The sequence below is a fragment of the Suillus plorans genome (genome assembly GCF_016647745.1).
Source record: "Suillus plorans strain S12 chromosome Unknown HD556scaffold_6, whole genome shotgun sequence".
In the NCBI taxonomy this organism is placed as follows: Eukaryota; Fungi; Basidiomycota; class Agaricomycetes; order Boletales; family Suillaceae; genus Suillus; species Suillus plorans.
Genome location: NW_024537390.1, coordinates 495,339 through 520,475, shown reverse-complemented (window position 1 = coordinate 520,475; position 25,137 = coordinate 495,339). Strand labels below are relative to the sequence as shown.

General features: G+C 48.8%; 8 protein-coding genes across 8 annotated transcripts; 4 read left to right on the top strand and 4 right to left on the bottom strand.

Moving 5' to 3' along the window:
- Positions 1-1,805: 1,805 nt before the first annotated feature.
- On the top strand, positions 1,806-7,245 carry HD556DRAFT_1335410 (ABC-2 type transporter-domain-containing protein). Its single transcript, XM_041301874.1, has 20 exons — positions 1,806-2,033; positions 2,091-2,305; positions 2,362-2,791; positions 2,845-3,104; positions 3,160-3,478; positions 3,535-3,630; positions 3,679-3,900; positions 3,956-4,151; positions 4,203-4,418; positions 4,472-4,870; positions 4,921-5,024; positions 5,074-5,190; positions 5,241-5,355; positions 5,405-5,520; positions 5,573-5,737; positions 5,789-6,140; positions 6,191-6,555; positions 6,605-6,702; positions 6,751-7,007; positions 7,064-7,245. The coding sequence occupies exons 1-20, from the start codon at positions 1,939-1,941 to the stop codon at positions 7,142-7,144; spliced, it is 4,218 nt and encodes a 1,405-aa protein (XP_041165338.1). The 5' UTR covers positions 1,806-1,938; the 3' UTR covers positions 7,145-7,245.
- HD556DRAFT_1335409 (WD40-repeat-containing domain protein) lies at positions 7,246-9,254 on the bottom strand. The gene is made up of 2 exons (XM_041301873.1): positions 7,824-9,254; positions 7,246-7,775 (listed from the first exon to the last, which is right to left on the bottom strand). The coding sequence occupies exons 1-2, from the start codon at positions 9,069-9,071 to the stop codon at positions 7,350-7,352; spliced, it is 1,674 nt and encodes a 557-aa protein (XP_041165337.1). The 5' UTR covers positions 9,072-9,254; the 3' UTR covers positions 7,246-7,349.
- On the top strand, positions 9,255-10,390 carry HD556DRAFT_1524197 (uncharacterized protein; the record flags this gene model as incomplete). Its single annotated transcript, XM_041309231.1, has 1 exon — positions 9,255-10,390. Exon 1 carries the CDS (start codon positions 9,398-9,400, stop codon positions 10,388-10,390), a length of 993 nt encoding a protein of 330 aa, XP_041165336.1. The 5' UTR covers positions 9,255-9,397.
- Positions 10,385-15,659, bottom strand: HD556DRAFT_1263629 (ABC-2 type transporter-domain-containing protein). Its single transcript, XM_041299079.1, has 19 exons — positions 15,446-15,659; positions 14,953-15,382; positions 14,637-14,896; positions 14,267-14,585; positions 14,115-14,210; positions 13,839-14,060; positions 13,594-13,789; positions 13,326-13,541; positions 12,901-13,272; positions 12,748-12,851; positions 12,573-12,689; positions 12,410-12,524; positions 12,238-12,353; positions 12,020-12,184; positions 11,615-11,966; positions 11,200-11,564; positions 11,050-11,147; positions 10,744-11,000; positions 10,385-10,692 (listed from the first exon to the last, which is right to left on the bottom strand). The coding sequence occupies exons 1-19, from the start codon at positions 15,618-15,620 to the stop codon at positions 10,597-10,599; spliced, it is 4,071 nt and encodes a 1,356-aa protein (XP_041165335.1). The 5' UTR covers positions 15,621-15,659; the 3' UTR covers positions 10,385-10,596.
- Positions 15,660-16,504: 845 nt separating this feature from the next.
- HD556DRAFT_801733 (L-Aspartase-like protein) lies at positions 16,505-18,391 on the top strand. Its single transcript, XM_041311674.1, has 2 exons — positions 16,505-16,901; positions 16,946-18,391. The coding sequence occupies exons 1-2, from the start codon at positions 16,569-16,571 to the stop codon at positions 17,975-17,977; spliced, it is 1,365 nt and encodes a 454-aa protein (XP_041165334.1). The 5' UTR covers positions 16,505-16,568; the 3' UTR covers positions 17,978-18,391.
- A 1,082-nt stretch (positions 18,392-19,473) lies between these two features.
- Positions 19,474-19,788, bottom strand: HD556DRAFT_1217509 (uncharacterized protein; the record flags this gene model as incomplete). The annotated part of the gene is made up of 1 exon (XM_041296718.1): positions 19,474-19,788. A coding segment is annotated over one exon (315 nt), but the record flags the coding sequence as incomplete, so codon positions are not given.
- A 265-nt stretch (positions 19,789-20,053) lies between these two features.
- HD556DRAFT_801968 (uncharacterized protein) lies at positions 20,054-22,512 on the top strand. The gene is made up of 22 exons (XM_041311675.1): positions 20,054-20,159; positions 20,219-20,469; positions 20,521-20,539; positions 20,594-20,672; positions 20,732-20,745; positions 20,798-20,896; positions 20,948-20,957; positions 21,010-21,027; positions 21,079-21,104; positions 21,157-21,182; positions 21,232-21,266; positions 21,324-21,348; positions 21,406-21,417; positions 21,467-21,482; positions 21,536-21,575; positions 21,627-21,727; positions 21,777-21,836; positions 21,888-21,915; positions 21,965-22,022; positions 22,074-22,098; positions 22,146-22,370; positions 22,435-22,512. Exons 2-21 carry the CDS (start codon positions 20,430-20,432, stop codon positions 22,219-22,221), a joined length of 807 nt encoding a protein of 268 aa, XP_041165332.1. The 5' UTR covers positions 20,054-20,159; positions 20,219-20,429; the 3' UTR covers positions 22,222-22,370; positions 22,435-22,512.
- Positions 22,513-23,167: 655 nt separating this feature from the next.
- On the bottom strand, positions 23,168-23,988 carry HD556DRAFT_802089 (uncharacterized protein). Its single transcript, XM_041311676.1, has 3 exons — positions 23,660-23,988; positions 23,519-23,601; positions 23,168-23,443 (listed from the first exon to the last, which is right to left on the bottom strand). Exons 1-3 carry the CDS (start codon positions 23,832-23,834, stop codon positions 23,354-23,356), a joined length of 348 nt encoding a protein of 115 aa, XP_041165331.1. The 5' UTR covers positions 23,835-23,988; the 3' UTR covers positions 23,168-23,353.
- Positions 23,989-25,137: the final 1,149 nt, after the last annotated feature.

Below are 25,137 nucleotides of genomic sequence, written 5' to 3'. Positions count from 1 at the left end.
GTGCTTCGGCTTATTTGCTGTGCTATTCTTGTAAGTATATCTCTATATTTTGATCCTACTATAGTTCGGGTCTCATGATTCGGCTATTCCTCAGACCTCAGGATGAGCGCTATAATTTATCTAAGGATTACCGCATCTGAAGCACAAGTGGACTCCGTTCTTCCGACGTTCGATCACGTTTCGTCACCAGCAACTTTGGATCCTTTATCGAGAGCCGCCGAGTCGCACAAAACCGATATTCCAATTCAATTGTTCGATTTGGAGTCCCTTGCTTTCCTCATTAGCTGGCTTACGAAATACTGCCTTAGCTTGAGTTCGTCCTGCATACCTTGAAGTTCCTCGTTCTAACTCCACGCCGCGGCTGTTTCTGGCGTCTTGATTATCTTGATTATGATACTCACTCTATAGCAGTATCAGCTCACCTTCCCGCGGCTCCGAAGATTTTGCGGTGGATCGTGGTGGCGTCCCTTATAAGGTAACTTACTCCTTTTCTTAATACCACTGCCTTAGTCTTTGCAATGGGCATCTGATGCGCTGTTGTAAACTAGTTCCCTACTTGGCACTTGGCAGCGAGTTAACTCTACTTTCATTCCCCAGGGTTAGTCTCGGCTGCGAATATTTCGCGTGAAAATCAGGTTTGTACATCGGGCAACTTCTCGTTGATGTGGTATCAATGCTGACGTTCTGCATTTGGTACCGTCATGTTCGCAACAGAGGGTAGGTGGCAGTTATACTATGATTTTGTGTATCTACGAACTCATGATGCCCACCTTCAGAACTTCGGATCGGTCTGCGCTGATATCTGTACTGCCGCTCTGAAGCAGCTTACACACTCGACTTTCGATAGCTATACTCACAGACCTCTTTATGTGGCAGCACTCGCAGTGTGAAATCTCTAATCAAGCGATGTATGTCATGGGCTTTATTGCCTGGGAAGCTCACTGCGTTTGTCATCTGGTGGTCGCCAATCCCGTTCCATCTTTCTTGTTTTCAGCAAACGAACCGACGACGACGTGGTAACTGGAATAATTTCTCACCTCCCCGAGGCGACGGGCTGTGAAGGCTCTTTTCATTGAGAAGGAATCATAGTGGATACAGTCTCCACCCATGTGCACACGTCAGTGCTCTTTCTCCGTGTTTCCCGCTGCCCATACGCTGTGCCACCATCTGTCAATGTTTAGTTGAGTTATTTCACGATATCAGCAAGAGCTCCCGAAGAGTAACATTATCGTACCACAGCCCAAGAAGTGACATCTATGCGTGCGTAATGGGGGGATCACGCCAGATTCAATGATTTTCGATGGACTAGAATACATTGTGGTTGATTCATGAATCAATTAATCACGTTGGAGGCTTGGCCACTGTAAATCCAACATGGAAAAATCCATAGGTACCAAAATATGAGACACCAGGCACTCGGAACAGTGAATTCATTGATGTGCATTGACGTCTCGGGCTCGGGGACCCCTGTCTCTCTGGAGCCACGGATTCTCTGCTGTGAGGCGTGCCCCCGCCATTGCCGGCTGCTGCATGCACCAACTTGCTTTGTCGACCACAAACTCTTGGAGTCGCAGTGAACTCGCGTCTTGGAGCGCTGACTTACAATTTAGTGACTATTATTGACTCGACGGGCTCATACGTTACATTCCCGGCATCTTGATCATGGGACAGCCTCGGGCGAGGACTGCGTATTATTTTATAGTAGCAGACGCCACAGTGTCATGCATGTCATGACTCATCAAACGTTATTGCTAAGCCGAATATGGGTTTTTTGATTTCCGGCATTCGGGAAATCATAGGGGTGCCTAGTAAGTCCCAGTCAGTCATGGCTAACGTGTTAGTCCGGCTTGTAATAGCTGCCTTGTACTAGTAGCACCACATATAAAATCCCTCCGTTCACAGTTTACATGTACTCACTCCCATCCCTTAGTGCTCAGGATGGACCGTGAACTAAAAGTTCGCAATTCTGCTGCAACCATAGTCGGCGATCAAGATTTCAACTTGGAAAAACATCTCAAGGATATCATAAGGCGGTATGTTCAGGACCGTCATCTCATCAACTCCAAACTGTGACTGACAATTCATTGTAGACGTGATGAGGAAGAAATAAAATCGCGCGAGCTCGGTGTTGTGTTCAATGACCTCCGTGTGGTAGGCATTGGTGCAAGAGCATCACTGCAACCGACCATTGGGTCCTTATTTAGCCCTTCCTCCCTCTTGCGCACAATCAGTGAAGCTCGTCATCCACCTGTGCGAGATATATTGTCAGACTTTGAAGGCGTCGTTGCACCTGGCGAAATGCTACGTGAGCATCTCCATCTCATCTCACCGCACGTACCTCATAAAACCTTATTCTTTTAGTCGTTCTCGGAAAACCTGGGTCAGGATGCAGCACCTTCCTCAAGACCCTTGCCAACCAGCGTGGGGAGTACCATGCTGTCGAAGGGGATGTTTCCTATGATTCATTTACCCCTCAAGACATCCATAACCATTACCGCGGAGACGTCACTTATTGCCCAGAAGACGATGTCCACTTCCCTACCTTGACGGTCGAGGAAACATTATCCTTTGCCATCAAAACTCGCACGCCTCAGACCCGCTTCACCAATCAGTCAAGGAAACAATTTAATGCCGAATTCTTGGATGTTCTCCTCAGAATTTTCGGCCTTCGACATGCTCGAAAAACCGTCGTCGGTAATGCCGCGATTCGCGGTGTTTCGGGTGGAGAGAAGAAGCGTGTTTCCATCGCGGAAGCACTATCTTGCAGAAGTATGATCGGCGCATGGGACAAGTAAGTTGTGTCGTGGTTACCAGGCTGTTCTGGCGTTGACTTGGCACTTTTAGCTCCACCCGTGGCCTAGATGCTTCTACTGCACTTGAGTTTGTTCAAGCTTTGCGTCTAGGTACTGACATCGCACGTCTAACAACTATCGTGTCCATTTACCAAGCCGGGGAGCAATTGTATGAGCTCTTCGACAAAGTATGTGTCATCGCTGAAGGTCGAATGGTCTATTTTGGGCCGGCCAGAGCCGCCCGTCAATATTTCATCGATATGGGCTATGAGCCCCTTAACAGGCAAACTACAGCAGATTTCCTTGTTGGTGGTACGTTCCATTGCCAAGTCTCTTGCTCGCGTGCCTGACCATCGATCATCATCAGTCACCGACCCAATTAGCCGGAAGATTAGGTCAGGGTTCATAGGCACAGTACCCCGAACGGCCGACGAGATGGCCGCCCATTTCCGCGCGTCTCAGCTTGGCCATCTTAATCGTCAGGCAACTGACGAGTATAGGGCACTTCATGTTGGAAAATCCGACCGCAAAGCTGCATATCAGCAGAGTGCAGTTATGGAACATTCCCACCATGCACCCAAGAACAGTTCATATACTATATCTATCCCTATGCAAGTTAGGGCTGTGATGATTCGTCGTGTGCAAATTATTAAGGGCGACTTGTCCGCGCAGGTGGTACAGCTATGGTGCATTTGGATACGATATCTATCATATGCCGTTCTGACACTACTTTATCATTCAGTGCCCAAATCTTCCAAGCCATTATCATCGGGTCTGTCTTTTTGAAATTGCCTGATGCAACCTCGGGCTTTTTCTCTCGGGGAGGTGTTTTGTTTTTGTAAGTGTGTTGTTCAGCCGTACCAATGGACGATCTGACACCATGTAGCGCTCTCTTCTTTGGCGCATTATCTGCAATGGCAGAAATTCCCTCTCTGTTCGCCCAGCGCCCTATCATATTACGCCATCATAAAGCAGCGATGTACTACCCCTTCATCGAGGCTTTTGCTCATACAGTGGTAGACATCCCTATTACGTTCATCATTCAAGCTGTTTTCTGCGTCATTCTTTACTTCATGGTCGGCCTGCAAAAAACAGCATCTCAGTTCTTGTGAGTACATGTCGCGTGTCTCTATCTGAAGCACCATTCTGATATCGGTCTGCAGTATATTCTTCTTAGTAGTCTTCAGCATGACTATTACCATGAAGGCATTCTTCAGGATGCTCGCATCCAGTTTCAAGGATGAGTCCGGTGCAACGTCCATGGCTGGTATCTCCGTACTACTTGTTTCCCTGTACACCGGCTACACCATTCCTCGTCCAAGTATGCCAGGCGCCCTCAGATGGATAACATATATCAACGTGAGTATATCTTCTCTCTCTGTATCATTTGAGCTTAACCACTTGATAAAGCCTCTTCGTTACGGCTTCGAGGCCGTCCTGACAAACGAGTTCCACACACTGAACGCTACTTGCAGCACACTTGTTCCCCAAGGTCCAGGATACGAGAATGTTTCCTTAGCGAACCAAGTTTGCACGACTGTCGGATCACTGCCTGACATGCTCACCGTAGACGGCAATAGGTTTGTGAACATGTCGTACGGCTACTCCTATAGTGATCTGTGGAGAGTAAGTTGATTATATAACCACAATCGTCCTTTCTGAGATCTCATACTCTGCAGAATTATGGTATCATCGTTACCTTTGGGGTTGGCTTCTTCGTGCTCCTGCTCATCGCCGCGGAGTACAACACGAACTCCGCGTTTGATACCGCGGTGACTCTCTTCAAGCAAGGAACGCGTGCAGTAGAAGAAGTTACTGCTACTCCGGAAGACGAAGAGAAATTTGACAAGTTATCTACCCGGCCACCATCTTTGGACGGTGGTGCCGCGCGGACCGCCGGCGCACCTGCACCCTATAGTTCACTCGAAAAGCCAGAAACCCTTGATGTATTTACCTGGCAACACATCCAATACGTCGTATCGGTATCCGGCGGAGAACGGCGTTTGCTCGATGATGTCTCTGGGTACGTTGCACCTGGAAAATTAACGGCTCTCATGGGTGAATCTGGCGCTGGAAAGGTTCGTCGCACATCTATCTTGAGAACTCTTCATTCAACGTTTTATCACAGACGACGTTGCTCAACGTTTTGGCTCAACGGGTCGATGTCGGAGTCGTCACGGGAAATCGGTTCGTCAACGGGCAGCCCGTTCCCGCAGACTTCCAGGCTCAGACGTGAGTCAACTTGCTATTGGTCAAGATCTTTCGTTGATAATCCTTGCAGTGGCTATTGTCAACAAATGGACACTCACTTGCCGCAAACGACTGTTCGCGAGGCTCTTCTGTTTTCCGCTCGTCTACGACAACCTGAGTCTGTCCCATCTGCGGAACTTGAATCATAGTATGTTCACATTTATTCGCCGTACGCATACAACTGAGAGTTGTGGATAGCGTAGACAAGTGCCTGACTATGTGCGGCCTTGAAAATTATGCTGATGCTGTCGTTGGATCATTGGGTGTTGAGCACCGCAAGCGTACTACCATCGGGGTTGAGCTCGCAGCAAAGGTGCATACTTTAGTGCCACATTTTCGATGCCGTGCTGACAGTTTCAAAGCCCAAACTGCTTTTATTCCTTGACGAGCCAACGTCCGGCCTTGATTCCCAGTCAGCCTGGGCAATCATGACGTTCCTTCGTGAACTGGCAAACAATGGACAGGCCATTCTTTGCACGTGAGTGTGTTAGATTTGGGATTTTATCGCGACGCTTAATTGTTGTAACCAGAATCCACCAGCCCTCTGCTGAACTCCTCCAGGTGTTTGACAGGCTATTACTTCTGCGGAAGGGTGGTCAGACCGTTTACTTCGGTGATATCGGCGATAAATCATCGGTTATGCTGGATTACTTTGAGCGCAACGGAGCCACTCACTGTGACGCCAATGCTAATCCGTAAGTCGTTTCATCTACGTCTTTGAAATGTCACTCAAGTTGGTATTCAAGTGCTGAGTACATGCTGGATACCATTGGGGCCGGCGCAACCGCGACTACCTCTGTCGACTGGCATGACATTTGGAAGCGATCTCCCGAAGCTGCTGAACTTCAAGCGCAGATTGAACGGATACACGCTGAAGGTCGCGCACGGCCATCGGTCGAGACGGAGCGTCGCTCTGAATTTGCCACCTCATGGATTCATCAAGCAGTCAGCCTTACGAAGCGCAACTTCCTTGCGTACTGGCGTGACCCGACGTACCTCATCGCGAAGATCATTCTCAACATCGCGGGTGGTTTGCTCATAGGGTTTACCTTCTACAACTCCAAGGATAGCTTGCAAGGGACACAGAACAAGCTTTTTGTGCGTTTCTTCCATGCTCGCTGTTAAGTCACGTGCTAATTTCAGTGCAGTCAATTTTCCTAGCAACTGTTCTCTCTGTTCCCATATCTCAGCAACTCCAGTCCGTCTACATCAACATTCGCTCCATCTATGAAATCCGGGAGCGACCGAGCAGAATGTACAGCTGGACTGCACTGGTCACGTCGCAGATCCTGGTCGAGATTCCCTGGAACATCTTATGCTCATCGCTATTCTTCGTCTGTTGGTACTGGACAGTTGGTTTCGCCACCGATCGAGCAGGCTACACATACTTGATGTATGGAGTCGTGTTTCCCCTCTATTACACTACTATCGCAGAGGCGGTCGGAGCCATGGCACCCAGCGCAGTGATCGCATCGCTATTGTTCAGCACAGTATTTTCATTCGTCGTCATCTTGTGTGTTCATTTCGCTCTTTTATGGGTCCAATCGCTAACGCCTCTGAAGTAACGGTGTTTTGCAACCTTTCCGTGCGTTGGGTTGGTGGCAATGGATGTACAGGGTGTCCCCATTCACGTATGTCGTCGAAGGCATCTTGGGTCAAGGTTAGTGCACGCTCTCTTTCGTATGACCTTTACTAAGGCGTATTTCAGCTATTGGTGGACAACTGATCAATTGCGCGTCAACTGAATTAGTGACAGTTGATCCTCCCAGTGAATCCAGTTGCGCGACGTATATGGATCCCTTCATTTCTTTTGCCGGGGGCTACATCACGAATCCCAATGCTACAGCCGAATGCCTATACTGCCCTTACCGCACCACCGATGAGTTCATGTTCAGCAATTTCAACATCTTGTATTCTCATCACTGGCGAAACACGGGCATTGTCCTGGGCATCGTCGTGTTTAATGTGCGTTCCTTTTACTTGACTGCCCTGCATGAGCGCTCATGAGTTTTAACTTTTAGGTATTTGCCATATTTGCTTTCACATACATATTCCGCATCCGCAGGGGCAACGTATTTAGTCTTTTTAAGGGCCGAAGATAGAAATTATATCATTGCTATGTCGAGGTTGTGCATTCACAACTGTAATCAGTCTAATGTTCTATACTAGCTAGAGTCGCTTCAGCATAAATTTAATTAGCAGTTTGTGAAATATTCATCACTCGTTCACATGAGTAGCGTGCATGTAACAGCGTCGGTGGGTATATAGTTAATCTTCCATAAGAGAATGCACAGCACAACTTGCAGATCACCGTATCGACAAAATCCCTGACCTTGTCGAACTCGACCTCTCTTTCCCTTCTTTCTTTTTCTTTGCGCCCACCCCCTCCCATATCCTCCAAAACTTCAGATTCTCATCCCCGGCACCCGTGCACACGACATCGCCTGCAGGCCCTACCGCTGTATACAGCACCCGTGAGTCATGTGCGTCCCGTATCTCCGCGATACGCTCGAGCGACGGGTACGCGTGCACCATAATTGCGTTTGTAGGGTACCCATGTGTCGTGAGAATCTCTTTTTTATGCGGCGACCAGATGATGGAAGTGACTTGGGATGGCGTTTTGAGGGAGTGTAGACGGGCACCAGTACCACTGTTCCAGACGTGAACAGTTGCGTCGTTTGTGCCCCCGCCGCTGGCCAAGAGGGAAGATTGCCAGGGGCACCAAGCAATTGCCTTCATAGTGTGTTAGATATACCACATATAATTGAGACTACAGCCCACCTTTACAGCTGCGGTATGGTTCCGCTTCGTCCACTTGGCCTGCCCGCGCGCGCCCTCCGTAACATCGCCCACGCGTCCATCCCAAATATTGACAACATTGTCGTTACCTCCACTCGCTAAAAGTTCGCCGTCTGCTCTCCACTTCAGTCCGCAGACTTCTCCCGTGTGTCCAAGGAGCTCCATGACCTTGTGCCGAGGGACACGGACATCATGGTGCCATATACTTCCGTCCCCACATCCAGAGCTGAGTATATGGGCGTTCCAAGATAGCACGGCAATTTGACCCTGATGTCCACCCATCGTCCGGAGCTTCTGTCCGGCCTCTACATCCCACAACTCGACTTCGCCAGTACCAAGACCAATACCGAGGTAAGCACCATCATTCGAAAAATCAACGGAGGAGACATATGTGCCCTCAGGCGCTTCACTAAGGTGAGAGACGATCCCTGTATCGGCCCGCCAAACATACGTGCTCTCAGCAAGGGCGACAGCAACAACGTTCTGGATAGACCATGACACCAGATTGAGGTAAAAGTCATCAACCATGCCTGGAGCATCGAGGACGCGCTCGGGCTGAGTGGGAATGCGGCGGGACTTGTTGGTTGTGGAGCTAGTTGAAGAAGGGAGTTCACCTGGGCGTCCGTAGAGCGGACGAGCTAGTTCACGCTGCTGGGAAAGCGTAGAGTCTGAAGATGAAGCTGGGGGCGCCTCGTGGTAAGCCAGCACGCGGCGATTGAGAGGGACACCTGTTGCAGCTGCAAGACGAGCTGTATGTCCCGGTGATACGGTTTTTGGGTTGAGACTCATGAGTTCGAGTGTGGCAGCAACATCGTCGGTTTCACGAGTAGTAATGAAACGATCACGATTGTCACCGGTAGATTGCGTACGCTCCCGAGTAGCAGGAGTTGACCTTGAGCGCTTGAGCTCTGGTCTAGGCTGTGATGTAGGGGGCAAGTAGTCGCGTGAAATGACATCCAAACGGGTCTCGATGCCGCCTTTTCTGATGACTCCTCCACCCGCTTGGCGGTGAAATGAGTCTGAGACGATAACGCCACCTCCAGTTGCGCGTTTTACGGGAGAAGCTTGTCGCGATTTTGTAATGAATGGATTTGAGAGGTCAGCAGGATGAGATCGTTTCTGTGGGGAGATGGAGATACTATTGAAGGCAGAGATGATAGACGGAGTGAGCGGTGTCTTTGCATCTGAACGTGATCTATAGCGAGATGGTGTTTTTGGTATCGAGGTCATCGTGACACACAGCGAGCACCACAATCAGAACGACCTGAGAGCAAATGGAAGGCGCAAGCAAAAGAAAACAACAATTGTGTGATTTTGGGCAATAAGCATGGTTTGTGGCATTTTGAACGTGTAGGCACGTGTATATCACGTGCTTTGTTTTTCGACGCGTTCCAGTGTCTGTCAGCCGCTTTGCAAATCCTCCAAGTTGGTGTCAGCCAGCTTACACTGGACAGTACTAGTATGAAAACAGTTCATGTGCGAATAAGACCACATCCTTTTTTCTTGCAACCACGACCATTTTTATCTCCGTCGTTTCCACGTTCATTACCCACCGGATGATGTCCCTCAGAACCATCTTCATATCTTTTCTTCTTATCAGCATAGCCCACGGTAGTCCTATCGATTCACCCAGAGATGACGCACAGCAGGTAGAGACCGTCCCATTCACCGGGGTTAATCCCACAGATCCACCCCTAGCGCACGGTCCTGACGGTCTCCGCCCCGCCTCAGCTGCAATGGCAATGATCATTGGCGCTGCCCAGTTCAAGGGGAATGATACTCCTGGAACCGTGCCCACACCCTACGAGAAGCACACCACCCCTACGGCTCCCACTGCTTTATTCCTTTCCCCCACTACCCATGCGACAGCCTCGCCGACTCCCAGCCTCCACGTCTCCGAAAGCCCACCTGATATTAAATCTGCGCCACAGTCAAATCCCTCTCAGCGCAACGTCCTCGTCCTCGCCATTGTTGTCAGTTCTGTCCTCGCTCTCGTGGTCTGCGTCACCATCAGCAAGTACACTCTCGAGTACCTCCGGAAGGCAAAGCGCAAGTTACGACTGTCGCAGGAGTCTTGGGGACACAGGGAGAGGCCGTTCCCTTCTGAAGTGCCTGTGCCAGATACAGAAACAGAGCACCAGAGCTTGAAGACATTCTCGTTTCCCGGCCAGCCGGCCCGCAAGGACGTGCGTCTGTATGACCCCAACGAACCATCATCCAAGCCCACCATGCGCACCCGGTTCAGCAACCTAATCGCGTATACTGCATTCAGGCACCGTGATCACGACAGCGTCACCACCCAAGACAGTGCTTCCTCCACGCCCTACCTTCTCAATGTCCCCGGCCATTCAGATCACTCTCGTACAAGGAGCGCGCCCATCATCACTCACGATGACTCCACGGCTACTGTGAAACCTGCCAAGTCTACAGAATCAGATTGGGATATTGCGAGGTCGTCCTATCGTGTATCGCAGGCGAGCGCCAATGTCCCGAGCTCTTTGCTTCCTTCTAGAGGCAGCAGGTTGTCCAGACTCGATTCGACGTGGTAGTTCTGTAAATCCATTGTATTTCAGGGGTTACTTCTACTGTGCTCAGAATGGCAGAAAACGATAGTACGCAAAGTATCACTGAGTGCAGCAGGTGTGGTATCAAATTACACAAATTATGGAATATTTGAATGAGAAAGGAATGTAATAGGGATTCATATGCAAGTGAGGGTGTATGAAGTCATTAGGGTTCAGATCAGTATCATGCATTACTTCCGGAGACTAGCAAGCTTCTGCTGCAGACCGGCTAAGGGGTTGCCCTTGCGGATGCGGCAGATGTACGTGAGCGTGAAAATTGCACAAACCTGCAAGGCACACAATTAGCTCAATGAAAGTACACAACAACGAGAACTTACGTTGAAAATGGTAATACCAAGCATGATGCCCAAGTCGCGCCAGTGGTGAGAAGCCTTGATGTTGAATGCGGCGAACATATAGTCGTCGGTCGTGCGGTAAGGGCAGAACAAACACGTGGACGTGGCGCTGGGATCGGCGAGGTAACCGCCAGCATATTGCATAAATGGATCCAAGTATTGGGAGCAAGTGGATCCACTGGGAGGGATGACAGGGACGAACTCATGCTGAGCGCAGTTAATATCATTGCCACCAATAGCTAAAGGAAATGTTAAGAATCGTGTACCGACTTGGTTCGAAAGACGCACCTTGACCAAGCAGACCCTCAATGAAGTAAGTGAAAGGGGAGACGCGGTACATCCACTGCCACCATCCGAGAGCACGGTATGGTTGTAAGACACCGTTGCTACAAAACAGTAAGGGACAAGGTCATATCACGTGCATCTGCATTTACTCACAAGATGACAACGAACGAAAACAGCGCACTGAACAGAAGTGACGCGATCACAGCGGTTGGAGCCATGGAAGCGACCGCCTGCGCGACAGTTGTGTAGTACATGGGGAATACGATACCATACATGAGGTATGTGTATCCCGCGCGATCGTTGGGGAACCCGACAGTCCAGTACCAGCAAACAAAGAAGACCGACGAGCACATAATGTTCCATGGGAGCTCGACCAGAATTTGGCTGACAATGAGAGCGGTCCAGTTGTACATCCTGCTTGGGCGCTCTCTAATTTCATAGACAGTCCGAATGTCGATAAACATTGCCTGAAGCTGTTGCGAGAGGGGAACACAAAGTACCGAGGCTAAAAAGATCGCCTGTCAAACAGGTTAAAGATTGTCGTCGTGTAATACAAAACATCACATACAAAGAGCTTGTTCTGGGTACCCTGGAGCGAATCGCTGGTCTTGTAGAACGTGAAGCCAATAAGCAAGCCTCCCGCAACGCAAAGCGCGAACTTGGCTATGAGGTAGGTTGGATTCCGCCAATATGCCTGGAAGTTACGCTGTGTGAGGGCTACGAGCTGGTGATACCACGACGTCGCAAACTCGGTAGGCCGTGCTGCTTGAACGACGGGGCGAGCGCGGCTTTCATTGTGGATATTCTCAATCTCCTCTTGGAGTGTAGCAGCCTCAGGTGAATTCTTCCAGATGGAGTGCCAGTCGACCGAGGTCGACGCTGTTGCACCTGCGCCAATGACATCAAGCATGTACTCGGCCCTGGAATAAGTTGTCAAGTTGAGAAGTGTCAAGATACAACCAAAAGCACATACGGGTTAGCATCAGGATGGCATCGAGAGGCACCGTTACGCTCAAAGTAATCAAGCATGGTAGAAGACCCTTCGCCGATGTCACCGAAGTACACAGTCTGACCTCCCTTCTTCAGGAGCAGGAGACGGTCAAAGACCTGGAACAGCTCTCCAGAAGGTTGATGAATTCTAAAGCAAGATTATGAGAAATTATGCTATGGCACTCGCTACATGGAACTTACGTGCAGAGGATGGCTTGGCCTTTGTTGGCAAGCTCGCGAAGGAACTTCATGATGGCCCAGGCGGACTGAGAGTCAAGACCGGAAGTAGGCTCGTCCAAGAATAAGAGAAGTTTAGGCTACACCACCACGCTATCAGTACATCGCACGACGACAACACGTAATATAGACAAACCTTAGCAGCGAGCTCAACGCCAATAGTCGTACGTTTACGGTGCTCGACGCCCAAAGACCCGACGACGGCATCAGCATAATCCTCGAGGCCGCACATGACAAGACACTTGTCGACACTGAAATAATATTATAAACCAGTGGCAAAGAAGACAACGACAACTCACTATTCCGCCAACTCAGCCATAGGAACTGTCTGGGGCTGGCGAAGGTGGGCGGAAAACAGTAGAGCCTCTCGAACGGTGGATTGAGGAAGGTGAGTGTCCATTTGTTGGCAGTAGCCGCTGGCAAATAATTTGCGTTAGTACTTGAAATCACCTGGATTCTCAACGGTGTACGTACGTCTGTGCCTGGAAGTCCGCAGGAAGGGGTTGGCCACTGACCAAACGATCACCAGTCACGACACCGACATCAACACGCTGTGCCAAGACGTTGAGGAGTGTAGTCTAGAAATATATTAGACGGTGATGACACTGGGACATCTAAATGTCTCACCTTTCCAGCACCCGACTCACCCATGAGGGCTGTCAGTTTCCCGGGAGCGACAAAGCCAGAAATATCGTCCAAGAGCCGACGTTGTGTTCCTCCGGAGATAGGAACCGTGTATTGTAAATGCCTCCAAGTAAAGATGTCCGTTGCCGAGGGCCTATCGAGTTCTGCAGGGCTGGCATCCGTGCTCGAAGGCCCAGCAGGCTCAGGGTGAGCGCCTTTCTCCTCGTCCTTAGACTCATCAACAGCCTCAGCAGCGCGGGTACCCTGCTTGAAAAGCGTCACAGCAGTGTCAAATGCAGAAGCGGTGTTGAACTCGGTCGCAGTGAACAGAATAACGAGGAAGCCAACGAAGAAAGCACAGACGACACCAAAGTCCTGAAGAGCCAAATTAGTGAATCCCTATGCCACAGAAACATTGATAGATTTACCCTCCAAAGGTTGCTGTAGTAGTAATCATAGGACAATTGCGTGAAGAGATTCCCGTCGACATAATTTTGACCCGGCTGGGCACCGATAGTAGCGCACACTTGATTAGCCAACGAAATATTTGGATATGCGGGGCCTGAGGGAACAAGCATTGAGCAGGTGCCGTTCAGAGTGTGGAACTCGTTCGTTAGCAGAGCCTCGAAACCATAGCGCACGGGCTGCACACTGGCGGTGAGTACGTATACCAACAATTGCAATCAAGAAACGTACGTTGATATACATAATCCAGCGGAGGGCTCCTGGAATGTCGGGCTTGGGAATCGTATAACCAGTAAAGAGCGCTACTACCACCACCACGACACCAGCAAGAGATGTAGCCGCAGACTCAGTCTTAAAGCACGCGGCAACCATTCTGAAGAATGCCTTCATAGTCGTAGTCATAGCAAAAACGAAGAGGAAGAAGATGCTATATGCATTCAGCGGGACTCAGCAGTTGCATCAAAGGCAAGACTCACAAAAATTGAGACGCCGTTCTCTGAAGGTCGACCAGGAGATATAGAATAACCGCGAACACAGCTTGAATAATGAATGTGAACGGGATATCGACCATTGTGTGTGCGAAACTTTCAATGAACGGGTAGTACATTGCTGCCTTGTGGTGCCGGAGCACAATTGGACGCTGAGCGAAGAGAGCCGGAATTTCTGCCATAGACGATAAAGCACCGAAGAAGAGAGCGCTGATGACAAATTAAACACATGCACTTGAGCAACTTTAGAAGCAAAACACGCACAAGAACAGGACACCACCACGAGAGAAGTAACCAGAGGTTGCATCAGGTAGCTTCAAGAACACAGTACCCATAATGATGGACTGGAAGATTTGCACGCTGGAACAAATTTGATGGTCAGTCGATTGATGGACTAAAATTGGCGGCACACATACGCAAGGTTGACGACTACAGTGCCCCAATCTCCCTTGATGATTTGCACGCGGCGCATCATAACGGCTCTAACCTGCATAGGAATAGAGATCGTATACGAGTGTGCCTTGGGAGCCGTGTCGGCATGCTCCATTATGGCACTCTGCCTGTATGCGTCTATGCGCTCGGGCTTCCCGACATTGTGGGAGCGGTAATTCTCAATGGAGTCACGGTTTGCCTGACCGAGAGAGGAAGCGAGGAACACAGCAGCCATCTCCTCCGACGTTCTGGGAACTTTGCCCTCGAAACCATCACGAATCTTTCGCCCGCTTGGATTGGTCACTAGAAATCACTGGATTAACTAAATCCCTTCTAAACCAATATAGAACATACCAGACACGAGGAAGTCAGCAGTGGTTTGCCTGTCTTGCGGCTCATATCCCATATCAATGAAGTACTGACGCGCCTCCTTAGCTGAGCCAAAGTACACCATCTTGCCCTCTGCAATGACGCATACTTTGTCGAAGAGGTCGTAAAGCTGCTCTCCTGCTTGGTAAATAGACACGATGGTAGTAAGACGACCTATATCCGTGCCGATACGTAAGGCCTGAACAAACTCAAGTGCAGTGGACGCATCGAGCCCACGAGTAGAGCTAGAATATTACTATTAGCACCATGGCCAATGGACAACAAACACACATAAACTCACTTGTCCCACGCGCCAATCAGCGCACGGCAAGACAGTGCTTCTGCAATGGAGACACGTTTCTTTTCGCCTCCTGAAACACCACGAATGGCAGCATCGCCGACAACAGTGTTTCGGGCATGACGAAGACCGAAGATGCGCACGAGGATTTCAACTACATCACGATTAAACTGTTCACGTGTTTGGTCTGTGAACCGAGCATGTGGAGTACGCGTTTTGATGGCGAAAGACAAGGTTTGCTCCACAGTCAAGGTCGGAAAGTGGACATCATCTTCAGGACAGTAGATCACATCTCCACGATACTGTCTTGCGATATCATCGGGGGTGAAGGAATCATAGCATACTTCGCCCTGTATAGCGTGGTATTCGCCACGCTGGTTTGCAATAGTCTTAAGGAACGTGCTGCAGCCGGAACCGGGTCGTCCGAGAACCACTGTCGCGAACACGTGATTAGCGCAAAAATTTAACTTTACGTTAGTTTATTAAAACGACTAACGGAGCATTTCACCAGGTGCAACGACACCCTCGAACCCTGAGAGAATATCCCTGACAGGCGGGTTGCGCATCGCCGAGATGTTCCTCAAGATGGCAGCAGGATTAAACATAGAACCGATGGTAGGCTGTAGAGAGGCACGTGCACCGACACCGATAACACGGAGATCTTTGAACATAACGCCAAGCTCACGGCCCTTAATGGACTCTTCGCCACGACTAGTAATATATCAACAAAGGCAACTAATTTTTTTATTGCGGAACTCACCGTCTGACGAGGTCTTTGAGCGTGACTTCAAAATCGAAAGCATCATCGTCGTATGCTGAAGTCACAGAGGATGAACTTGGAGTATCGACGCCCTTTGCTGAGGCAGGTATAGGAGGCTTGGGTGAACTTGCGCGACGAGAGCTTTCCCGATTATTAACTTGAGAACGTGTGGAACGTGATGTCATTGTGCGTTTAAGTTCGCTAACACCAACTGGGTCAAAAAAATTGACTGGAACGCGAGAGGGAGATGAGTGGACGCCTTCGTAGGTCTCGTCTTGGTGTGGCTCATCCTGAGGAACATTAGTTTCCAGCTGAGAGTCAGGAAGACTCATGATGAGGAACGTAAAGGAAGGGAAGGGGAAATGTTTAAATCAACAAGGAGAGAACTGGGAGACTAAATAGTCTACCGGCAAAGGAAAACATTAAGTACTCGGTCAGGGCGTACTTATTCGACCGAAATTCGATACCTTCCATGGATCCGGAGATCACATCACAATACATACAGCATGAAACACAAGAACCTCGCGGACTTTAAAATCGACGGTATCCGAATAGGCAAGCACTTCAGAGTACTGCGCCAAATGCATGCCCGGGATCATGCCCGAGCCTTGCGTTCGTCACCGTGGGCACCCCGAGCTATGCCCGAAGACTGCGATGACGAGCGTACTCGGCATGTGGAGCGACGAGAACTAACTGGTGAACCACGAACCCGACGGGCGTAGGCGCTACTCAAAATGTCGTATAGATGCCTTCTTTAACCTTCCACTTCTTAATTAGGAAGCGATAATATCAAAACAATGGCGAACCCTTCCTGATCATTAATAACAAGCATAAATATTCAAGCATCGATGAGTAGCCCATGTCGTCCGTAACTGACTCTGTCATCTTTAGAAACATATTCTCTACTCCAGCCATCTCCTCCGTCTGGTCAGATACGCAACGTACTTCCTATTATCTCCTCTTCGAAGCATCCTTGGCATCTGTCCAGGCAGATATCGGGATCATTCCTCGCGAGGCTGCCGATGCCATCCTCGCCTTTTGCCATGTCACCAACATAGACTTTGATGAACTAAGAATACAAACAGAAAAAATAGGCTATCCCGTCCTTGGGGTAGTCAAACAGATAGTCCAAAAAGTAAACAGTCTCCAACCTGGTTTAGGCGAATGGGTTCACTGGGGTGCTACTACCCAGGTACATCATATGTCATACTGGGTTTCAAGTATTTATTGTCTCAGGATGTCACCGACACCGCAACAATCCTACAACTTCGGGACACTCTCGATCTAGTCTCAGCGACGTTAAACGCAATTACCTCGGACCTTCGTCGTCTCTGCCAAACTCACAAAACAACCCTTATGGTAGCTCGCAGCAACCTTCAACAAGCCGTACCCATGACCTTTGGCTTCAAAATGGCCCGCCTCCTCGCCACCTTTGAACGCCACAAACAACGTCTTGCTGAAATAAAATCCCGTCTGCTTGTGCTCGAGTTCGGTGGCGCTGCAGGGACACTCGCCACTATCAAAGATGGCCGGGGTCTCGAATGCCAAGCAGCTCTTGCCCAGAAATTGAGTTTGTCGGTCCCAGAGATTGCATGGCATACAGAACGTGATCGTATCGCGGAGGTTGGCGGCTTTTTCGCGCTTCTTACGGGGACCTGTTCTAAATTCGCCACGGACATCAAGCTCATGATGCAAACGGAAGTCGGAGAGATCTCAGAACCATTCTATCCACACCGCGGTTCCTCTTCGACGATGCCACAGAAGCGTAATCCCATCTCCAGCGTGTATATCACCGCCATGGGCGCGACTGTCCGTCAGCTCTCTGCAGCGCTGTATGATGCTATGGTTGAGGATCATGAGCGCGCGACGGGGCCTTGGGAGATAGAGTGGATTGTTCTCCCGCAGATCTGTACTCTCACTCACGCTGTGTTATTGCATACGTCCGAGCTTATTACAGGGTTGGAAGTGCATTCAGACGCTATGAAGAGAAATCTGGAAATCACAAGGGGCGGCGTGGTAAGTGAGGCTGTCATGATGGGCCTCGCTCCAAAATTGGGACGACAATTTGCGCATGATTTGGTTTACGATCTGTGTAGGCGGAGCGTCCAGGAGGATCTCCCCTTGTTGACACTGCTCTGTGCGGATGATAAAGTCCGGGAGAGCGGGCTATCGAAAGAGGAGCTCGAGGGGCTCTGTGATCCAGCTAGTTACACGGGATTGTCCGTGGAAATGGTTGATCGTGTTTTGGCAGATACTTATCCCGGTTAGTAAATAAGACTTTGCCCGCTATCAGTTGATTTCTGTGTAGGACCGCAAGGGGGTTTATCAGCTATCGCTTATCGCTTTCCACGTTCCCCGATTATCACGCTAGGTCGTACACACACTATTGTTACAGCAAGGTTCCATGATGTCCTACATGCCCGGGGTGATGCCAGTCCTCGTTATGGCGTGCTGAGCACACGATACTAATCTCCGCCGAAAGCATCAGAGCTGCACACCTTGCATGGTCACCCGGACTATGTACATTAGTTCTTCTGTCTCACTTGCCGCACCAGCCCAGATTTGTTTGTACCTGCCAGAGTCTCATGAGATCGTCTGACGGTTGACACATACGGCGGATTCCATATCTGATAACATCATACACTGGTGCAATTTTGGCCAGTTTTTTCTTAATTTGACACCTACATCAATCACACGAAAGTAGATATCAGTAGTGCTGACCTTGTCGCTAACCTATTTTGATGCATTATGTTATGGTCTATATGCAACCCAACCCACCCATGCTGAGCCACGTTTCTTGGAGGGACTGATACTACGCCGTAAGGTATATCTGATTGCATTTATTGTACAGTGGAACAACCCGACCATATAGCTGCTACGTTAGCATCAGCGTGAGTTCAATTTTCCTCATTTCAGAGGTATATTATGCCGCTCAGAAGTAACAGAACGTTAGGCTCGGGACCAGCCTGGCTTATACAATCACGGACAAGTCGAGTGGCGTACCACTTACGAGTCTAGTAGGCAAACGTGGCATAGGACATTATGGCAGCGCCGTTTTCCGATTGACGAAAGAAATGTGAGTCGAAATAAGGAAAATGGTATCCTGTGGGACGATGGTCAAATATTTGTCGTGTTCTTCTTTCGACGAACTCAAAGGGGCCAGACTGTGCCTACTTCGATGCGTCTTTTCGACCTTGGTCAAATTGCACTGGATTCATCGTTCATGCAGAAGTGCAAGTGAATTGTTGTCTCCGACTTTATTAACTACGAGTTCGACATAGTAGTCTGGAACAGCCCAAACACAGAAGCCAGCGGGCGCAAGAGCGGATAAGAAAACTGGCCGAAAGCGTTTGTCGTTTGTTCCTAGAAATATCTGTACTATGTATACTATGTATATCCTGTATGAAAGATGCCCAATCGCATCAAAAAGTGAAGCACTTGCCGGATGTGCGATGCAGCGAAGGAACAATCAATCAGACAGGTGAATCATACTAGGCATGCATGAGAAGTGGGTAATCTATTTAATTCAGGGCGAGGGAAGCTCCTCCAAAGACCAAGATTGGAGCTGCTACTAATATTGTGAGCGGTACAAACAATCCTAGCGCCCTAACGTTGTCAAAAAAAAAAAACTTGCGTTTCTGGTAGTCTGTCGTGGCTCGGACGCCCCTTACGCGCTGTTCTACGTCATTCCAACACACGCGGTCAGCCAAGGGCAGACGAAGATGTTTTACCGCACGTGCCATTCATCTGCTGTGCGCATTTGCCACTCCAATGCCTCCAGTACCTGTTCCAAGCCCTGTCATCAAAACCATCTGGATCTTAAGACGGTTCTCCGCATCAGAGGCTTTATTCCACCGCTCGAGTTGCACTAAAAGCAACCACATGGTATTGTAAACAAGATCCTGGTGCCAACTGTCATCATCTGGTGCGCGCATCGTGGGTGATATGGCAAGAGCATATGCGTCCCACGGGTTGCCTGTTGAGGCGACATCGTCAGGGAATGTTACAATCATGCAGGAACCAGGGGGGATGTGACCATGCCAGATATCTTGAGTGTAAGTCTGGCAGTGGTCAGTCAAGTGTCATATACCCTTGAGTTCATAATCGAATCTAATGTGGGGTAAATAGGATTCCCTGCTGAGAGGGACCTACTCACCCACCATCCATGATTCCAAATGAATTGGGGCAATCGCAGCGCAAGCGTTTAGGATCTATAAGAGGGTCAGGAAAGTGTTCTTGGATGCAAGCATCTATGAGTGTGAAAACCGAGGACCAAAGAGTTCGAGGTACGAAGCGAAGCGAGTTACCAAGTCTGATCAGACGCCTGTCGTAGACACCGGCTATAGCCGGAATGAAGTTCCTACTAGCAATTAAGCTGATCCTGCATGATCTCCTCGGATTAAACTTCGTGCGACTTGTAGTGATGGACCGAGCAAGGTTATCATAGGATGTGAGCGAGTATTACGAGGAAATCATAAAACAATTAATATTAAATCTAAACTGAATTAGGCTTCATACATGATGGGCCTGATAGTTCTCGAGAGTACTGTTTTTGGCGGAGGTCGGAATACCCCTTCCATGTAATTTAGCTTCTCTAGTCGTTCATGTCGTCCATCGAAGCGCTCCGTAGACCACGGCATGTATATCCATCTCAATTGATCCTCATCTTATATTTTATACCCTCATCCTCCATCCCTTCACGCTCCTTACATTCCCCACCATGGAAGATACTCTCGCCGTCCTAGCTTCACATTTCATTGGTTAGTATCACACTCAATCCCTCCATGACACCCTACTGACCGCGCTACCAGGAGTCATCATCTCTAGCATGTGAGCTTATTCCAGTTGATATCCCGACATCGTTCATCATCATCTTTTTATTAGGTTCTATGGTTTTACTCTCGCCCAGACCTGGCGGTATTTCCGAACTTATCCAAAAGACAGATGGTGTATGAAGGCCTTGGTAAGCACAGCATATCACGTACCCCATCCCCAATTGCAAATCTCAAGCGTCTTTTTCAGGTAGCCTTTCTGTGGTTCGTCACTTGACTCTCAAACTCAGTCTGCGCTCTGAATCATGTTCCCTAGGACGTTAGATACAGCACAGCTCGCCCTTGTCGCCGCATCGATATATCACTATACCATAGTGTGGCAGGGTGACATTACAATGTCATCACATGTATCAAAGTATGTCATTTCACACTCGTCGTTCCGCCGCTTATACTTATTTTTAACTAGAACATTTGAGGTGGGCTTCTCTCGTTTCATCATATCATAGTGTCGTAACAACTCATTCACAGGCATCAATGGGCATTACTGTAAGTTGTTCAACGACCCTTTCAATCAGAAGCATCCTCACTCTGTCATAGTCAATAATAGCTTTTCTGGTGCAATTGTACGTCTGTTATCTTTACTTCGTGGCGATAAGCACTCATTCCGCCTTTTAGGACATATGCTCACCGTATATGGCGACGTGAGGTCTAAGCCAACAATCTCGAGAATTTACACTCAAAACTCTCTAGTTAGCTTTGGAAACATTATAGTCACATTTTTCATAGTAAGTCTGGGAAGTCTGCATTCGTATCTCAGTTTGCTCATAGTGCCGGCGCCGCAGGTCCTTTTGGCATTGGCCGCGCTAGGTAAAATAACTATCTACTCCGAGCGCGACATGGCTGATTCGCATAACTTACACACAGGATCTGGCGGAGGTACGCTTAAATCCCCCTCTATGTTATCTCTTGCTCAAATCGGTCGCAGCAATGGTTGTCAAAACGTGAGTTTACTTTGGTCCAACACTGGACTAATTGACGTTCACATATCTCTAAGTGTCCGTGATCCCCTGTGGGATAGCACTCACGTCAGCAACGTAAGCCCACCTTCAAATCTATCAGCTTCCACAACCTTACGCGACCCTCAGCTGCCCGCTTCTAGTTTTTACTTATCTTCGATGGCATGTGACTTCCTAATTGCCGCTACGCAAGTGTACTTTTTTCACAAGTCCCGGACCGGGATAGGAAGGTCCGTCCCATCCATCGTTTTTCAGTCTTGTCGTCTCATTTTTGTCAAGACTCGGTGGTCTCATCACTAGATTGACCGTGCTTGTTGTCAATGTGGGCTTGATAACTACGTAATCGTGTCTCTCGTACAACGCTGTTCCACGACTGATTCGTCATTTCAGTGTAGATGTCACACTCTTTCTCATACTGGTATGCATCTCAACGGGAGAAGCGATCCCACTCACAAACTCTCTTTCAGTTTCTCGTCTGCCCCCACAATGGCGCCTTTCTTGTGCCATACATCCTCATGAGCCACTGTACGTCCCCCCGCTTGTAATTCATCATAAACTTACCCACTCGTGTTGCAGGTTATCTAAATAGTTTTCTCAGTGTGTAAGTCCATTTTCCCGCCTCAATAACCAAAGTCTCAACCCTACAAGTCTTAACTCTCGTCTTGAGCTACGGGAGCTGGTCGATAACGACGACGTAGGTGATCCCGATATTCTCTGGTGCTGACTGTACCTGACACGACGCCATCCCAGTACGCTTGTCCCAGCATCTACACCATTGCTTCAGAACTGGCATGATGCAAACATCAGGTCCCTCTAGCATACTTCCCGCGCCGCATTGTGTGATACCCACTGAGGCAGATTTTGAAACTAGCTGTGAGTTGTACTGCGAGGCCTACCCCACATACAATTCTAAGTTGAACCCTTTTGCAGGACATAGACATTGCATTGTACATTATTTCACCCCAGCACAAGATAGATAGATCATACGCATCATTTCACCGGCAGTTGAACTGCCAAAAAAATTCAATACTGCTGGCATATGCAGATGACGTTGAGTTCAAACAAGTACATATGTATATATACTGTATAGTGACTCGTGAGGTCATGGCGGAAGCCGCAAAAATACAGACAAGTTCGAATGACTGAGTGCGAGTTCCCGCTATCAGAGATTCCAGAACGCGATCGCCGAGAACATGCTAGGATGCGCTAGTCCACCTGGCTACTGTCTCCTGGACAAGCTGCTAAAGGAGATAAGCGAGGTTGTTCACTATCACGCCCGTCGGTAATCGATGTGAAGACGAGGATGGCTTCATATATGTATGTACTTTCGCTGTCAGCGAACCTTGACAAAAGTGAGTTGTGAGTTTTGGTCGAAGATCGGAAAAGTAGTACACAGTAACCTGCAGTACTAGTACTATTGAGTTGTACGAGTTATCACTTAACATACCGCTTACACTGCATACGCCAAGCTTGACGCGAGCCATGGAAAGACGAGAAATGATATAGTCAGGTGTGATTCGAGAGCTTCGTCCAGTTTACCTGCCAACAGGAAAGCCTGGTACCGTTTCTGGCGTGCAGTCAGCAACGAGGACTTGAAAGCCTGAGTTCCCATCCAAAGATCTGGACAAAGCACCGGATATGCATGTCAAGCATCGTTATTAGTTACATTATACCGAGATATCACCAAGAACGAAGGTCCGGCCCCGATGGGAAAGCGTTGGAGCGGCAGTGACTTTGTCATGTCACATGCCATCGATTTTGAGCTGAACATGCTCTTGATGTGTGAGGTTGTAAATATCAGCGCCGATGCGTAAGCCTCCTAAGCGCTCACTTCCCAGACACAACATGCAAAGATATCATATATGATGGTTCGGACAGGTGGAAGATAGCTCTATAACGGGTAACATCGCCTCTCTACTTTGATCTCCATGGGAGAGGGCGATAGCCTGATATACGGGAATGAAGCGATAAGTACGCAAGACAAACCTTATTTAAAAAGAAGAGAAGGAAAGTTTCTAAACCTTTGTTCGTGAATGATGCTGTCCTTGCATCCTAGACTTTGGAGACGTGCAGCCAGTCAAAGAGGCCTGGGCGTGCTGATGCACTATATCATGACGAAGTCAGCCTTAGGGACTTGTGATGTATACAGCGCGACACATTACGGTGGAGGTGAATCCTGGGATATTGTGATGGTTCTTCGATCCGAGAGGCGGGCTTGGTTATCAAGATATGCAGAGCCTCGGATGAATGTGTCAACAGGATTAATATTGGAAGTACCGTTGAAGGATGGGACTGGAAGACGTGAGAATGAGAGGTATACCGGTAAGATGCTGACATGATGCAAATAGCCAGTGAGCACAACTACCATACGATTGAACCTCCTCCAGCTAACAATGCCCAGCACAACGGTTTCAACTTAATTCACTGTCCATAATCCACCTCAAATGAATTTTGGTTGTGTGCCATGGTTTATAAACCGTAGGCATTTCCTCTGCATCGTCATCACTTTTCATCTCTAACCTCATGCAGTCACTCCAGACGGTAACTAGAAGGAGTCCATACTCGTTGAGTACCAATATTCTGCTCCACCTGCGCCTACCTCTGATGTCGTGTGTGACGTTCACACGACCGTCCCGCAGACGACGATGATCGTGACGTCTCAGAGTTTCATTGCCGAGTATCCATTCGAATCAGTGCTAAAGAACATTACGCCAGCATTCCCGACGCTTTCGATTTTCACGAACAGGTACAAGTATTGTCTCTCCGGCCTAGCATGCAAGCTGAACACACACTACAGACCTCCAGATATTATTTGTTGTACATCAGTGTCAGTGACAATCTACAACCTTATTGATGTCATTGTTGCCCAGATGTATTTTTATACTAAGGGTGCTCTTGCAGGTATGTCAGGCTCTTCGCCAGACATACATGTCCTCTTCTGAGTTTCAGTACATCGTTGAAGTCCGTGGCAAAAGTTGCTCCCTGTCCCAAACACTGACGGACAGCTCGAACCTCACTCCTACTTCCAAGCGTTAACAAATCCTTGAGAGACAGAGCCTACGCATGGTCCAAGTTTGACATCCACTCTTCCAAAACAGTCAGAAGGCTGGTTCGCAGTGGAATATTTGTCACGAATGCGCGCGATTATGCTACTCGGTTCCCTCAAGTCCTGATTCAAATACCCCAACTTTATTCGGATCGAACAGGGCCCCTTTACCCCACATTCCTCTACATTACAGGCTTGTCGATCTCCACGGCATTCTAATGTATCATCCTACGCTTTTCTTTGACAAACCCGATACTCGGCCATACGCTCAATTCAGCAACTTCTCTGAGCACGAGGAAGCTGTCACCTGCCAATACTACCCTAAAGTCTCTCGGAACCTTGTTTCCCTGACGACCTGATCTGCCCTAGGATCTATTACATCAAGCTCTTGAAACGGTCTTACATATCCACCTCAACTGATTGTGTGCATGGGCCATGGTATATAAAACATTGGTATTTGCTCTCCGTCGTCATTACCTTCCACTCTTGCTTATTTTCACCTCTTGCAGTCTGTTCAAACTATTGGACTCAACGAGCACGGACCTCCTCAGACTTGCAAGTCCCTGGCAGCTTCGGAAGTTCTGTCTTCGTGGA

Coding starts and splice junctions, on each gene's coding strand:
- HD556DRAFT_1335409 (XM_041301873.1), bottom strand. CDS start 9,071: ATGACCTCGATACCAAAAACACCATCTCGCTATAGATCACGTTCAGAT. Junction 7,776..7,823: donor ACCATACCGCAGCTGTAAAG/GTGGGCTGTAGT, acceptor CACACTATGAAG/GCAATTGCTTGGTGCCCCTG.
- HD556DRAFT_801733 (XM_041311674.1), top strand. CDS start 16,569: ATGTCGTCCGTAACTGACTCTGTCATCTTTAGAAACATATTCTCTACT. Junction 16,902..16,945: donor ACTGGGGTGCTACTACCCAG/GTACATCATATG, acceptor TTATTGTCTCAG/GATGTCACCGACACCGCAAC.
- HD556DRAFT_1263629 (XM_041299079.1), bottom strand. CDS start 15,620: ATGTTCAAAGATCTCCGTGTTATCGGTGTCGGTGCACGTGCCTCTCTA. Junction 14,586..14,636: donor TGCTGACTTCCTCGTGTCTG/GTATGTTCTATA, acceptor AGTGATTTCTAG/TGACCAATCCAAGCGGGCGA. Junction 11,565..11,614: donor GTACCCAGAACAAGCTCTTT/GTATGTGATGTT, acceptor CCTGTTTGACAG/GCGATCTTTTTAGCCTCGGT.
- HD556DRAFT_801968 (XM_041311675.1), top strand. CDS start 20,430: ATGGAAGATACTCTCGCCGTCCTAGCTTCACATTTCATTG. Junction 21,183..21,231: donor TGCTCACCGTATATGGCGAC/GTGAGGTCTAAG, acceptor AAAACTCTCTAG/TTAGCTTTGGAAACATTATA. Junction 21,837..21,887: donor AATGTGGGCTTGATAACTAC/GTAATCGTGTCT, acceptor TCGTCATTTCAG/TGTAGATGTCACACTCTTTC.
- HD556DRAFT_1335410 (XM_041301874.1), top strand. CDS start 1,939: ATGGACCGTGAACTAAAAGTTCGCAATTCTGCTGCAACCATAGTCGGC. Junction 3,105..3,159: donor AGCAGATTTCCTTGTTGGTG/GTACGTTCCATT, acceptor GATCATCATCAG/TCACCGACCCAATTAGCCGG. Junction 4,871..4,920: donor GTGAATCTGGCGCTGGAAAG/GTTCGTCGCACA, acceptor GTTTTATCACAG/ACGACGTTGCTCAACGTTTT.
- HD556DRAFT_802089 (XM_041311676.1), bottom strand. CDS start 23,834: ATGTCAGCATCTTACCGGTATACCTCTCATTCTCACGTCTTCCAGTCC. Junction 23,602..23,659: donor TCCCAGGATTCACCTCCACC/GTAATGTGTCGC, acceptor GTCATGATATAG/TGCATCAGCACGCCCAGGCC. Junction 23,444..23,518: donor AGCATCATTCACGAACAAAG/GTTTAGAAACTT, acceptor CCCGTATATCAG/GCTATCGCCCTCTCCCATGG.